This window comes from Nicotiana sylvestris, chromosome 4 (genome assembly GCF_000393655.2).
Source record: "Nicotiana sylvestris chromosome 4, ASM39365v2, whole genome shotgun sequence".
Taxonomy (NCBI): domain Eukaryota; kingdom Viridiplantae; phylum Streptophyta; class Magnoliopsida; order Solanales; family Solanaceae; genus Nicotiana; species Nicotiana sylvestris.
Genome location: NC_091060.1, coordinates 179,013,187 through 179,026,831, shown reverse-complemented (window position 1 = coordinate 179,026,831; position 13,645 = coordinate 179,013,187). Strand labels below are relative to the sequence as shown.

The 13,645-nt window shown below is 37.7% G+C and overlaps 1 protein-coding gene across 1 annotated transcript; it reads left to right on the top strand.

The window, feature by feature from the left end:
* The first annotated feature begins 3,709 nt into the window (after positions 1–3,709).
* On the top strand, positions 3,710–5,602 carry LOC104241814 (phosphoprotein ECPP44-like). Its single transcript, XM_009796766.2, has 2 exons — positions 3,710–4,075; positions 4,984–5,602. Exons 1-2 carry the CDS (start codon positions 3,830–3,832, stop codon positions 5,362–5,364), a joined length of 627 nt encoding a protein of 208 aa, XP_009795068.1. The 5' UTR covers positions 3,710–3,829; the 3' UTR covers positions 5,365–5,602.
* The last annotated feature ends 8,043 nt before the right edge of the window (positions 5,603–13,645 follow it).

The window sequence follows — 13,645 nt, the reverse complement described above, 5'->3', positions numbered from 1 at the left end:
TATGAATTGGGTCGGATAATTTATCCGTTTTTTTCATTACCTATTTCGATCCGAACCATATCCGACCCGACCAACACGTCTGTCACTCCTGAGTAAAAGTAAAATAAAGAAAAGGAAGGTAAAATTCAAGGGACAAACTACAAACAAACCGAACAAAGTTTTTCTCTTTAAAAAAAAAAATCGTACACAGGAATCACATTAAACTCCCCGAAAGGTGGAGAGTATTTGACATTTTGCTCAACAAATAACTCGAGTAGTCGACCATACTACTTCATTACTAAGAAATAGAAACGCCAGCCGTGATTAGTGCCAAAAAGATACATATTCGCATTTAATGTATATATTGAATTAAACAATTTAACCTTTTTAATTTACAAACTAAAAATATGTATCACAGTCGTGATTAAGTAACAAAAATTGCAAGATATTTGCTTTGTTTTTATCAGTTTGACGTAAATATTGAGAGCAGGGGCGGAGCCAGCATTCTGGCTACAGGTTCGGCGAACCCATTAGCCTTGGTTCAAACATTATATTTGTCTTAAAAATTTCATTAATTAATTATAAATCAATAATTTAGAACTCAGTAACTTTAAAATTTTAAAAAATTAAACCCATAAACTTGAAATTCTAGCTCCGCCTTGAGAGGTGAATAAGCTTTTATAATTACCATATTAGACTTAAAAATTATTTTACATATTTTTAATTCCACCAAAGATTTTCCTTTTAATCTTCTCACACAATATTCGTGGTTTCACTTCACCCTACCACAAACTAAAGAATTTAAAGCAAAAGGAAAAAATATCTAGCGAAAGAAAAGTAAGAAAAAATGTGTGGGGGGTGGGGGGGGGGGGGAATCCATCATTATGAACCTGAAAGCGTTACCGAAAGCAAAATAAAGGCAAATCAAACAGCACACCCTACCATCAGTGGCGAAGCCACCCATTGATCACCCTTTGTCATAAATTATATTGTGTATACGGATAAAATATTACATTTTAGAGATATATACTTCTTTCGTTTTAATTTATGTGAACCTATTTCCTTTTTAGTCCGTACCAAAAAGAATGACGTCTTTCCTTATTTGGAAACAATTTACCTTTACATAATGATTTATAGTCATACAAAATATATGTGCCTCATTTTACACCACAAGATCAAAAGTTTTCTCTCTTTTCTTAAACAACGTGCCCAGTCAAATGAGTTCACATAAATTGAAACGGAGGGAATAACACATATTAAATACCTTTTATCAAAAATTTTTTTCATTTTTTTTAAATTTGAACACCATTCCATACTTTAATAGATACGTTTCATCTCAAAATTCAAAAAGTTTTTTTGTAACCTTCGTTCGTTTCAAAGAGAAATACGAAACGTCAAACCGACCACTTGTCCTTTTTCTGGTCCACCTTACTTAAATTAAATATTTTATATATTTCCTCATTTAAGTACAACTTAAAATTAAACTCCATAAGAAAAGGGACAAGGATCCATGAATGAAGATCGGAGCCCACAAGAAATGATGACATTAATTCATGCACATAAAAATATCTAATTTTATTCACTAAAAAATGGGTTGGGTAATAAGCTTTTTAAAAATGGGTCAAATATAGATAAGAAACATATTATCCATTTAGAAAATAGTTAACCAATGGATAACCAATGAGTGTAGCTTTTACATTTGTAAAGCCTCAAATTGAGGGTTCTCAAGTTAGAGAGACTAAGAATTCTCCAAAAAATGATCATATACAAGTCATGGATAATATGAGTAACCTATATTATCCACCGGTTAACCCGTTTTTTATCTGTATTAATATGGGTCGGGTCGTATAATTATCCGTTTTTTCATTACCCGTTTTCGACCAGAATCATATCCAACCTGACCCGTCCGTTTGCCACTCCTAGTGGTCATTATAGTCGGTAACTATGGAATATCAAGTTCACAATTTAGCTAATTTTTATATCTATTTAAACTTTGACGGATAGAGTTATTCGATATTTTTTTGGTATATTTTAATTAATTTTTTTATCTTTTTTTAATGGTCTATAATATTTGATTTTTTCAAATATCGATAAGAAATTAATTTTTTATTTTTAAAATTATTTTTGGAATAAAGAGTCTTAGAGTATATGTTATATTTTTAATAAATATATCAAAGATTTAGTAAAGATTAATAGCATAATAATATGACAAGTATTTCATAAAATTATTTTAGGTGTGCAATTACTCTCTTCTAACTTGGGATCTCGAAGTTTCCTTGACCCCAATCATATCGCCACGTGTCATGTTTTTGTACCCCACACCAATACCGACGCCCTTGTTCCAAAAGTTAACCAAACGAGGCCTAACACTATCTGGTCCCACAAGGACAACCTCACACGCTGTCATCCTACGTGTATTGATATTATTGGTAACCTTCGCCGTCACAATACAGCTTGTCTCTCTCTACACATTTCTACTTTACTATATTCTTTAATTCAAGCATTCAACTGCGTTGTGTGGAGTAAGCAAACTGCTCTCCTTATTCCGTGAGAATTCTAGACTACACAAGAATACAAAGATGAAGATGTGTCAAATGAGCAGTTTGGTACGTTATTTCGATTGATTAAAACCAATTGATATCAATAAAATTAGTTGAAACATAATTTGCTCGATATTTGCTTGAGTTAAAAGGGATAAATTAATTTGAGCCTAACAATTGGCTATAATATGGATTTTATTTACTAGATGTGATTACGCCTTCAACCTCGAAAAGATAGAATCATACTCAACAGAATATGTAGGTACTTATAGCAGAACGAATCAATCTATTTTTTTACAATCAAACAATAAACGTAACTGTTATGAGTATATTTTATATATATATATATATATATATATATATATATAAAGTAAATGATCTAATATAAGCTTCACTCCTTCAATTTATTATTTGCATCAAATCGTAGTTTCTTCATTGCACTCCTTACATAAAGTCTTTTTATCTGTTTCTCGTGACATTAGTTACGTTATTATCCATTGAGAAATACTTAAACATAGAAGGTAGTCCCCTTAATTCATTCGCACAACTCAACATTATTTTAATTTATTTATTTCTTATGTGAAAATTCTAAATTGCTAAATCCTACTAACAAAACTTTTTTTTTAATTTATAATAAATATTTAAAATAATTAAATTAAAAATTTATGAGTGAATTTCAGGACTTAGGCAGCTCCTATTAGTCCAAACTTATCGAGTGGTTAATAAACTGTCGAATCTGGACGTTTACGGATTATATCTTTTTACAACAACAACAAACCCAATTTGATCTCAATATGTGGGGTCTGGGGAGGATAGTCTGTACGCAGACCTTACCCCTACCTAATGCAAGTAGACGGACTATATATTCTTCACCAGCTAAATTTGAATACCCACTAAATCCAGTAATATTTTGCCACGTCACTATAATAAGGTGAATATAAATTAATATACTCTTGGAGTTACGAAACAGTACATAATTGTAGACAGAACAAAAGAGGCCACGTTGATGTCGGTTACACTTGGTGTACTTGATTAGTATTTACTGAATATATTATGAGTCCTTTGGACTGCTTTTCTTATATTATTATTATTTATTATAATTATAATTATTTATTATAATAATTATCTTATCTCAATCGCGTAACGTCCGCGTTATGATTGCTATAAAAGGCGCACTAAGTCTCTAGTTTCTAACACTTCCAATTCAATATATACAAAAGTTTCCAACTTTTACTTTAGCTCAAAGAGTGATCATTCTTTGCTTTGTTCTTAGCAACAAGTTTATCTTTGTTTTTTGATTGGAAAAAAAAATGGCTGATCAATACGAAAAGAAGGTTGAAGAGGGTAGCGCAAACGTAGAGGCTACAGATCGAGGTTTGTTTGATTTCATAGGAAAAAAGGAAGAGGAAAAGCCAACTCATGCCCAAGAAGAACAGGCTATTTCCTCTGAGTTTGATGAAAAAGTAAAAGTATCTGAAGAAGTTGCAGAATACAAGGAGGAAGAGAAGAAAGAAGAGAAGAAACTTCATCGATCAAGTAGCAGCTCTAGCAGCTCCGTAAGTATTTTCGATCATGGGTAAAATTTATCGGTACTCATTTATTTACATCAAATCAATAAATATAAAATAATTATGTTTCATAGATGCATGTTTTACTTAATTGTACCTATTCTTACTTTATTTTATGGTAATTATTAACAGAGTCACATCCAGGATTGAAAGTTTATGAGTTCCTATTATAATTTTAAATTAATATACAATAATAACTGAATTCACGCTTATATATTTATTGATATTTAATGAATTTTTTAATAAAAATACTGAATCTATGCAAAAATTACTGGCTTCTCGGATCCAGAAGCTATACTCTACATCCGCCTAGCCTTTGGACATAGATTGAGTTGAAACTTGAAAAAATATTTTTGAAGTAGTTTTGGAAAATAATTTTTGGAAGTTGAAATTAGTTTGGACATACATTTTATTTGAAAAACATTTGAAGTTTTGTGAGTAGGAACTGATTTTCATCCAAAATCTACCATAAACTAGATTTTGGAAACTTAAAAAATATTTTCAGAAATTTTTCAAAAACAGATCACTAATTTGTGGACAAACAATGTTTTAAAAAAAAAAATGAAAAAAACTTGCCAAAATGTATGGCCAAACGAGGGCTTAAATTTTTTTACACGATCAGGTCATATTTACCTTATTGTATCAAGTAACATGTCTCGTTTTCAAAATTTACTTCTAGATATTCTTCGAATGACTTGACAGTATGAAAAACTAATTACATCGATGGTGTATATATATATATATATTTTGATCATGTTTACATGAATAGCCTCATCATATAGAAAAGCATCAGCGGCTGTTTTCACGACTCGAACTTTGTAACCTTGCTGTTTGTGTACAACAAAAACTCTTTTTATAGTTGGATGAAGCTTATGTTAATTGTGATGATCTTGCAGAGTGATGAAGAGGAAGAAATAGGAGAGGACGGACAGAAAATCAAGAAGAAGAAAAAGAAGGGTTTGAAGGATAAGATCAAGGAGAAAATATCTGGAGAACACAAGGAAGATGAGAAGGCAGAGGACACAGCTGTTCCAGTGGAGAAATACGAAGAAGCAGAGGAGAAAAAAGGATTCCTAGACAAGATTAAGGAGAAGTTGCCAGTTGGCGGCCAAAAGAAGACGGAGGAAGTGGCGCCTCCACCACCGGCTGCGGCGGAACACGAGGCTGAGGGAAAAGAGAAGAAGGGATTTTTGGACAAGATTAAGGAGAAATTACCAGGATACCACTCAAAGACTGAAGAAGAAAAGGAAAAAGAGAAAGAAACTGCATCTCACTAGATTATTACAGCATGAAAATGAATGTTTTTATTTGTCGCTTTTTTGTTTTTTTGTTTTTGTGTATGTCATGATTGTGTTACTGCTGTTTGGTTAAGCTTTCATTTCCTTCACTTTTTTGGGGTTTGAAGGATAATAGTATTGTATTCATATATGTAAGTGCATATAGCATGTGCTTATGTATAAAGTTTGATGTGGATCTTTCGTTTGTAAAATGCAGTTGGTTTTGCTTTTCACCTTATCTTTTGTGTTTTCCTTAATTACCTATGTTAAAGCATTAGGATAATTAAACAAGATAAGCCAGCAAGGTGGCCTTGTGTTTTATTATCAGGAGAAAGTGTACCAATAATAATAGGAATTATGGTACCACAATGTTTGTCAACTTCGTAAAATTTCACGAATGGGATATGGGTGTGTACGCAAATTTTACCTCAACCCGAAAAAGTATAGAGGTTAGTTTTCGAAAGACCCTCGGCAATATTTGTCAACTAATGTGGTTAAAATGAATGGAGTTGTGATTGCATCTTCACATGATGCAAAATAAGAACAAAAATTAGATACCATAACTTGCCTTCGAACGGGCTTCACCTTCAAAGGAGAGTAATCAATCCGTGAATGAAGATCAAATTTACCGCTTAAAATGTTGTACTTCAGTGATGACGACCTTCAAAGGAGAGTAATCGATCCGTGAATGAAGATCAAATTTATCGCTTAAAATGTAGTACTTCAGTGATGACGACCTAACATATATAGGTTTTATTCATTCGCTCCGTAGGTGATGCCACTTAAAAGGGTCGATAGGCTTGTAATTCAAGCATCACATGTCTATCCTAAAAGTCTTCAAAGGAGGACTATGAGTTGTAAGTGTGAAGGTTAAGAAATTAAGACCGTGGGTGTGTGTGGTCTAAAGTTTAAAGTGTACTACTATATTCTACTCAAATTTTTGAAATAGGTCTGAATCGGATCGGATTTAGCATATTTCAGATTCGGATTTCGAATTTTGGATTCTACAAAATACAATCCAAATCTGATCCGAATTAATATCGGATCGGATCAAATTTTAAAATTTGGATCGGATCAATATTTTAGATTTCGGATCGGATTATTATGCCTCAAAGTTGCAAACTCATATGTATATATTCATTGTAAGAGATGCAATACATCAAGAACAATTCATGTTTCTGCAATTATATGAGAGCACTATGGTGTCAATATAGCTAAATCCAGCAATTGTAAAGGTAGAAATTTGGAAGAAGAAAAAAGAAGAAGACTTTTGGGAGAATTGCTAGTCTCCCAACCTTGAGGAGTCCCCAATTTGGGGCTTCACAAATGTAAAAGTTAAACCCATTAGTTATTCATTGGTTATCCATTTTCTAAGTGAATATTGTGGTTCTTATCCATATTCGATCCGTTTTTAAAATGTTTATTATCCAACCCATTTTTAATGGATAATATGGGTGGATACCTGTTTTATTTTAGCCATTTTGCCACCTCTAGTCATCACTCACCACTCACATTATTAGCATCACTCACGTTAGTACTTATTTTGTTTACCTCGAAAAATGTGAGTAACAATTAAAGATAGTTTGTGGTTTTAAAGATATGTGATAAATTCTAATACTAGTGATTATACAAGTAATATTAAGCTTAAGTAAGAAAAGTTGGTAGGCGAAATTGATATTGTTGAAGCAGAAGGAGCCTCGAGCTTGATTACCCCAGGGACCTCGAGGTCAGCTAAGAACAATGAAGTATAAAGAAAAGATAATAAAGCTGAAGAACAATTGGTAAACAGCTGAGTAGAATATTCTATTGCAGTGAATAATGTGAGATGATCTTACAAAATGATTTGGGTCCCCTTTATATAGGAGGAGAAAACTCCAATATAATACATTCCTAATTGTAGTAAAGAATTCTATTGGTACAAGTGTACAGTAACCTAGTACAGACCTGTACCATTTCCTACAAATCTTATCCTTTAATTTATGCTCTGACCCACGTGTCCTTGAGAAATTTTTGCTCTTTCTTGAGTGCCCTCTAGATTGTACTGCCCTCGAGCCAGGCCTTCAATCTGCTTCCTCGAGGTGTGTGTGCTCTAACCGGGTCTGACCTCTATTTCGAGTCATCCAGACTCGAACTCATAGCCCAGTTTAAGACTTGGAAATCGGGTTCCTTGATTCAGACCGTATATAGATAGTCCCCGCGTTTTTTAGAATGAAATGATATGAAACGATTTGGATTCCCGAAGTCATTTATGATTGCACCACTCTTATGACGTAAGCGTTGAAATAACCGAAGCGTCCCGTTAGTTCTTTTCCCCAAAAATAATAAATGCACGTCAGAGCCGGTCGACCATCACTACTAATGAACCGTCGCCGCCTTCCACTATATACACTTGATTTTTCTTCTCATTAAGGACTTTTTTACCTTGCAATACCTATTCTCTTCTATACTTTTCCTTTTCACCCCCAGTTCCTCTGTCGCATCGGCTCAAAACCTTGTTGGTTCACTCAATTTCTTCCTTATTTTCCTAAAGCACTGATGGCTAAAACTTCTAAGTCTGTTCCTCAGAAAGAAGAGAACTCTACTTCTACTTCCCGTCCGGCCGGTGGTAAATCGCCGGCTCTTCATGAGATCATATCGGGCAAATTTTCCTTTAAAAAGGACTTTATAGTCGAAAACCCTCCCGACGTTGTCGGCCGTCGAGAGCATGCATCGTGGTACATAAGGTCAATTGAGGAAAGTCATCTCGATGCTGTGAGAAGGGAGTGCAAGTGGGGAGAGGAGGTCGTTCTGCAAATACCTTCTCAAGGGGAGGACATCACAACTTACATAGAGGGATTCCTGAGTGTGTATACATACCCCTTTACATTGGGTCCCCTCGACCCACTCGTGCTCGAATTCTGCCAAAGATATCAAGTAACCCTGGGCCAGATTCATCCGTCCTTTTGGCGGATCGTAATAATGATGAGGTTCTTCAATGAAAAGGCCGATCTCGAGTTCACCCTTAGCCACCTCATTTGATTATATCGACCTTAACATTTCTGAGGTTTAATCAAACTCCAACACCGAAAAATTAAGTCTTTCTTTGTCAGTAACAACGAAGGCAAGGATCGAGGTTGGATGAGCCGGTTCATCCAGGTGAGGACCGTCGATATTATCCCCGAGAAATTCCTGCCGTTCCCCGAGAAATGGAATTTCGAACGTGAGTGGAATTCTTTTAACTCTTTTCCATAAACTTTTCTAAACTTTTTATAATTATTCCTTTCCCCTCTTCGACCTCAAGGACTGGGTTCGCAGACTAGCTGCTACTTCACCATATGACAAACGCAAATGGCGGGACTTGTCGAAGGGCAAGTGGGAAGTGAAACATCATGGTACATGCCATAATGTTTCTTTCCTCATTAAGAATATCTTTCTTCATGTGACCTGATTCCTTTATCGCAGGTATTAGTGAGTTCTTTGAGATGAGGCCGCCTCCTTTCGGGGAGAAAGCAGGATCTTCGGCTCCAAAGCCTAAGGAGGACAATAAGAGGAAGAGGTCTTCGACGAGAGAGGACACCCAAAGCCAAACAGAGCCTACTCAGAGGCATAGCAGAAGCGTTATTATCAGTGTGGACGTTGACTCAGCCCACCAATTCATGGATGATGATGGTGACGAGATGGAAGGTTTGACGCTGGTGACTCGAACTGGGAAATCCTCTGAGGCTATCAAGCCTGCTGAGATCGGGGCCCCTACCCTCAAAGAAGGAACTTTAAAAGAAAAGGGGAATGAATGCCCTGCACCATCTGATACGACAACGGTTTCTCAGACTTCTGGAAATACCCCAAAAGGAGCGAGTTTCGAAGCTTCTTTGCCTAAATAGAATGCCTCGGGTGATCTCACCAAGGCCATGCATGACAGAAGGTCAACCTTTGTCGTTTTTGGCATTCTCCGAGGATACCATTAGGGATGCTCAGAACGTGAAGATGTCCGAGCTCGGCGGAATCCCGAGTGAAAATGACCCCTTCCAAGGTTACTTTGCCGGGGTCTATGAGGACGACCCAGCGGATGCGAGCTCAATCTTCGAGGAGGCTCAACGTCTTTGTTTAATTGTAGTTTTAGCGGCCCTGATGTTTCTCCACTGCCATACTTTTCTTCTCTTGTCTAATTAATCGTTCCTTTCATTTGTATAGGCCTTTGACAATTGAAGACCGAATTGCGCCATTATGACGTCGAATTGCGTAGGGCTTCAAGTGAGGAGAAAACACTTAGGCTTCTCCTTGACCAAAAGAAGGAAGAACTGAAACATCTCCTATCAGAGCTGACCAAAGCTCATGAATACGAGAGTGAGCCAGAAAAGCAGGTAACCTCTATTCTAAAAAAATACAGGCTACCTCTCCCGTCTTCGGAGGCTAATACTTCAATGTATCAACTACAGTAGAAGCTAGATATGATCGGGCAGCTCCGGGGCGAGGTTGATCAAATCCGAGCCGAGTGCAATGAATGGAAAGCGAAGATAGATGCCCTTGTTGTGGCTAAAAATGATGCATTGGAGAAGGTATCAGCCCTCGAGGTCCAACTTTGAAATGCTCAAGGGAGCAACTGGGTTCAAGCTAGCAAAATAGCTGAGCTCGAGGCTGGTCTTGCGAAGGCCAAGGCCGAAGTGGTGGAAGTCAGGGCCGAAGCCAGCGTAATATAGGCCAAGGCCGGCAGGATGGTGGCCATCTATTTGAAAGTTGTTGCCGATGCTCAGATGGAGTTGAGAGAGGCTTCCGATCGAGAAAAAAAAAGCAATGACTATGTCCGACGCCGATCTCGAAGGGAGATCCTCTAAGAGATTCATGCTAAGGGCTTTGATCTTTCCGAGGAGATAAACCAAGCTAAGGCAGATGAGGCTGATACCAAATTTGTCCTTTCCTCCGATGATGATGATGACGCCGAAGATGATGAAGAGGAGGGGGTTGCCGAAGAAGTTACTCCCGGAGAAGAGGCTGGTCCCGGGGAAACGACATGTCTGGGGGGAAATGCCCCTCTGGAGTAGGTAGGAGGAGGTATAATTTTTTCTAACTTTTTGTATATTTTGCTTTGTATGACCCCCGTGTAATATCTTTTTGTATATATAAAAAGAAGCTTCCTTTGTCGTTTGCCTTCAATTTTTCTTCAGCGTTTGTTAAATTTTTGATGCTCTGACCTCTGAGCGTTGAACCAAATTCGGGGTAGAGTAGACCCTCAAATATTTGTATTTTGATCAACGATCGATAATAGGTCACTACTTAATGTTCGATCTTCGAGCTAAGTTTTAGCTCAGGACTTTTGAGTCCGAGCTAGGTAAGGTCTCCGAGCATGGTGTGCTTCGGCCTTAAAGCTCTTTAAATATTGGCCCTTAAGGTCTTTTAGGTTGGCCCTTAGACTCTTTTAGGTTGGCCCTTAGGCTCTTTTATGTTTGCCCTTAGGCTCTTTTAGGTTGGCCCTTAGGCTCTTTAAATTGGGCTGTTTAGGTCTCTAAAAATGGCTATATAGTTTTTCCCTCATTTCAGCTAAATTTGAGGAGTCCCCAATTGCTAGTCTCCCAACCTTGAGGAGTCCCCAATTTGAGGCTTCACAAATGTAAAAGTTAAACCCATTAGTTATCTATTGACTATCCATTTTCTAAGTGGATATTATGGTTCTTATCCATATTCGACCCGTTTTTAAAATGTTCCTTATCCAACCCATTTTTTAATGGATAATATGGGTGGATACCTATTTTATTTTAACTATTTTGCCATCTCTAGTCATCACTCACCACTCACATTATTAGCATCACTCACATTAGTACTTATTTTGTTTACCTCGAAAAATGTGAGTAACAATTAAAGATAGTTTGTGGTTTTAAAGATATATGATATATTCTAATACTAGTGATTATACAAGTAATATTAAGCTTAAATAAGAAAAGTTGGTGGACCAAATTGATGTTGTTGAAGCAGAAAGAGTCTCGAGCTTGATTACCCAGGGACCTCGAGGTCGTTTAGTTATGCCTTAGCATGTGCTTTTGTACCCGTTGGGTTTTTCGAAGGCTTGACTTATCGGAACCTTATTAGTCATTTAGCTTGTGTAGGCATGATCGAATAACTTTTAAGGTTTTCCTGAAGGCTGGTATTATCGAAGCCTTTAGATTATTCGAGGGCTGATTTTATTGAAGCCCCTTATAATTTGCTTTTGCCGAGGGTAGCCTGAGTTAACCAGTTTTTTCGAAATATATGAAGGCCTTTAGTTTTATGGCGAAAGTGGACATCTTGAGCCGCATTATTTCGGCCGTATCCTTTTCATAAGACTATAGTCTTTTATATGGCCGTAGCCTTTAGTCCCCGAGTGTGATGGCCTTAGCCTTAATATCGAGGGGATACCTCTTCGAGGTCTTGTGAGCTCGAATGTGCCTCTTTGAGGTCTTATAAGTTCGAGTGTGCCTCTTTGAGGTCTTATAAGTTTGAGTGTTCGATAACTCAAAATGTCGATAGTTGATAACCGCCCCCGAGTGTTTGGGTGCTTTCGGGGTTTTGGCCCTTAAGCCGTTAAATGTGAAAATAGTAGACTTCTTTGAGGCACAAAGTGTTTAGATATATAAAAAATTCTTTTTCAAATAATGCGTACATATTTTGCCGCTGGGGGCTCGACTGTTCTATGTGGACACGGTTCTTTCGACCGTTTGGCCCATTATAACATTCCCTATCGAGGACCTCCTTGGCATAAATTGCTTTCTTCGAGGATGCTTCCTCCGAGCATGATGCCCCCCAATATTTGAGGTTAATTGAAAAGAAGCCTTGAATACTTTGTTGAATGTTCCTTAGGTAGCATATAGGTGTTGCCTCGTTAAAAACCTTACCGGTAAAACCCATTTTGGATAAAACTCGATCTAAGGGAAAAAGAGTGCAACACATGCTTTCAAACCCAAGGCCTTCGAGCTGATAGATGCCTTAATATCTCCAATCGAACATCTGCAAGGAGTTAGTTTTAAATACAAATGGAAAAGGGGAGAAGGTCACACCTCAGCAGTAATATCGCTTGAGAATCGATACATTCCAATTGTTTGGTAGTTGCTCGCCTTCCATTGTGCTAAGTTTGTAGGATCCTCCCTACGATTCCGATTAAACGGTACGGTCCTTCCCAATTGGGGCCTAACTTCCCTTTGTTTGGGTCTCGAGTGTTGAGAGTGACTTTTCTTAGGGCCAAGTCCCCGAATCTAAAATATCAAAGGTGCGTCCTTCTGTTGTAATACTTTTCGATCCTTTGTTTTTGCGCGGCCATTCGAATCAATGCGGCCTCACGTTTTTTGTCAAGTAGTTCGCGAGAAGTGTTCATGGCTTAGTGATTTGAGTCCTCGGTGGCATGCTGAAACCTACCACTAGGTTCCCCGACTTCAACTGGGATCAATGCTTCGGATCCATATACCAAAAAAATGGGGTCTCCCCCGTGTTCGGCTTCGAAGTTGTTCGATATGCCCATAGCATCTCGGGCAACACTTCTCTCCATTTCCCCTTAGCATCATCTAACCTTTTCTTTAAGTTTTGAATTGTAGTTTTGTTTGTGGACTCAACCTAACCGTTTGCGCTTGGGTGGTAAGGTGTTGATAGAATCCTTTTGATTTTATGGTCCTCGAGGAATTTTGTTACCTTGCTGCCGATGAACTGCTTTCCATTGTCACATGCTATCTCGGCGGGTATCCCGAATCGACATATGACGTGGTCCCATATGAAGTCGATGACTTCTTTTTCTCTGATTTTCTCGAAGGCCTATGCTTCTACCCATTTTGAGAAGTAGTCAGTCATAAAAAAAAATTTAGCTTTACCTGGTGCCGTTGGTAGGGGGCCGACGATGTCCATCCCCTATTTCATAAATGGCCACGAGGATAGGACCGAATGGAGTTGTTCACCGGGTTGATGGATCATCGGTGTAAATTTTTGGCATTTGTCAAACTTTCGAACGAACTCCTTCGTATCCTTTTCCATGGTATACCAATAGTACCCCGCTCTAATCACCTTGCGAATCAGAGAGTCCGCACCAGAATGGTTCCCACAAGTACCCTCGTGGATTTCTCGTAGTATGTAATCGGTATCCCCGGGTCCCAAGCACACTGCCAGTGGTCCATCGAAGGTTATTCTGTACAACGTTCCATTTTCATCGAGTGAGAATTGAGCTGCTTTGGTTCGAAGTGTTCTCGACTCCTTTGGGTCCGCGGCAAGCTTCCTGTGCTTCAGGTAGTCGATGTACTTATTCCTCCAATCACACGTTAAACTTGTTGAATTAATCTCTGCATGGCCTTCT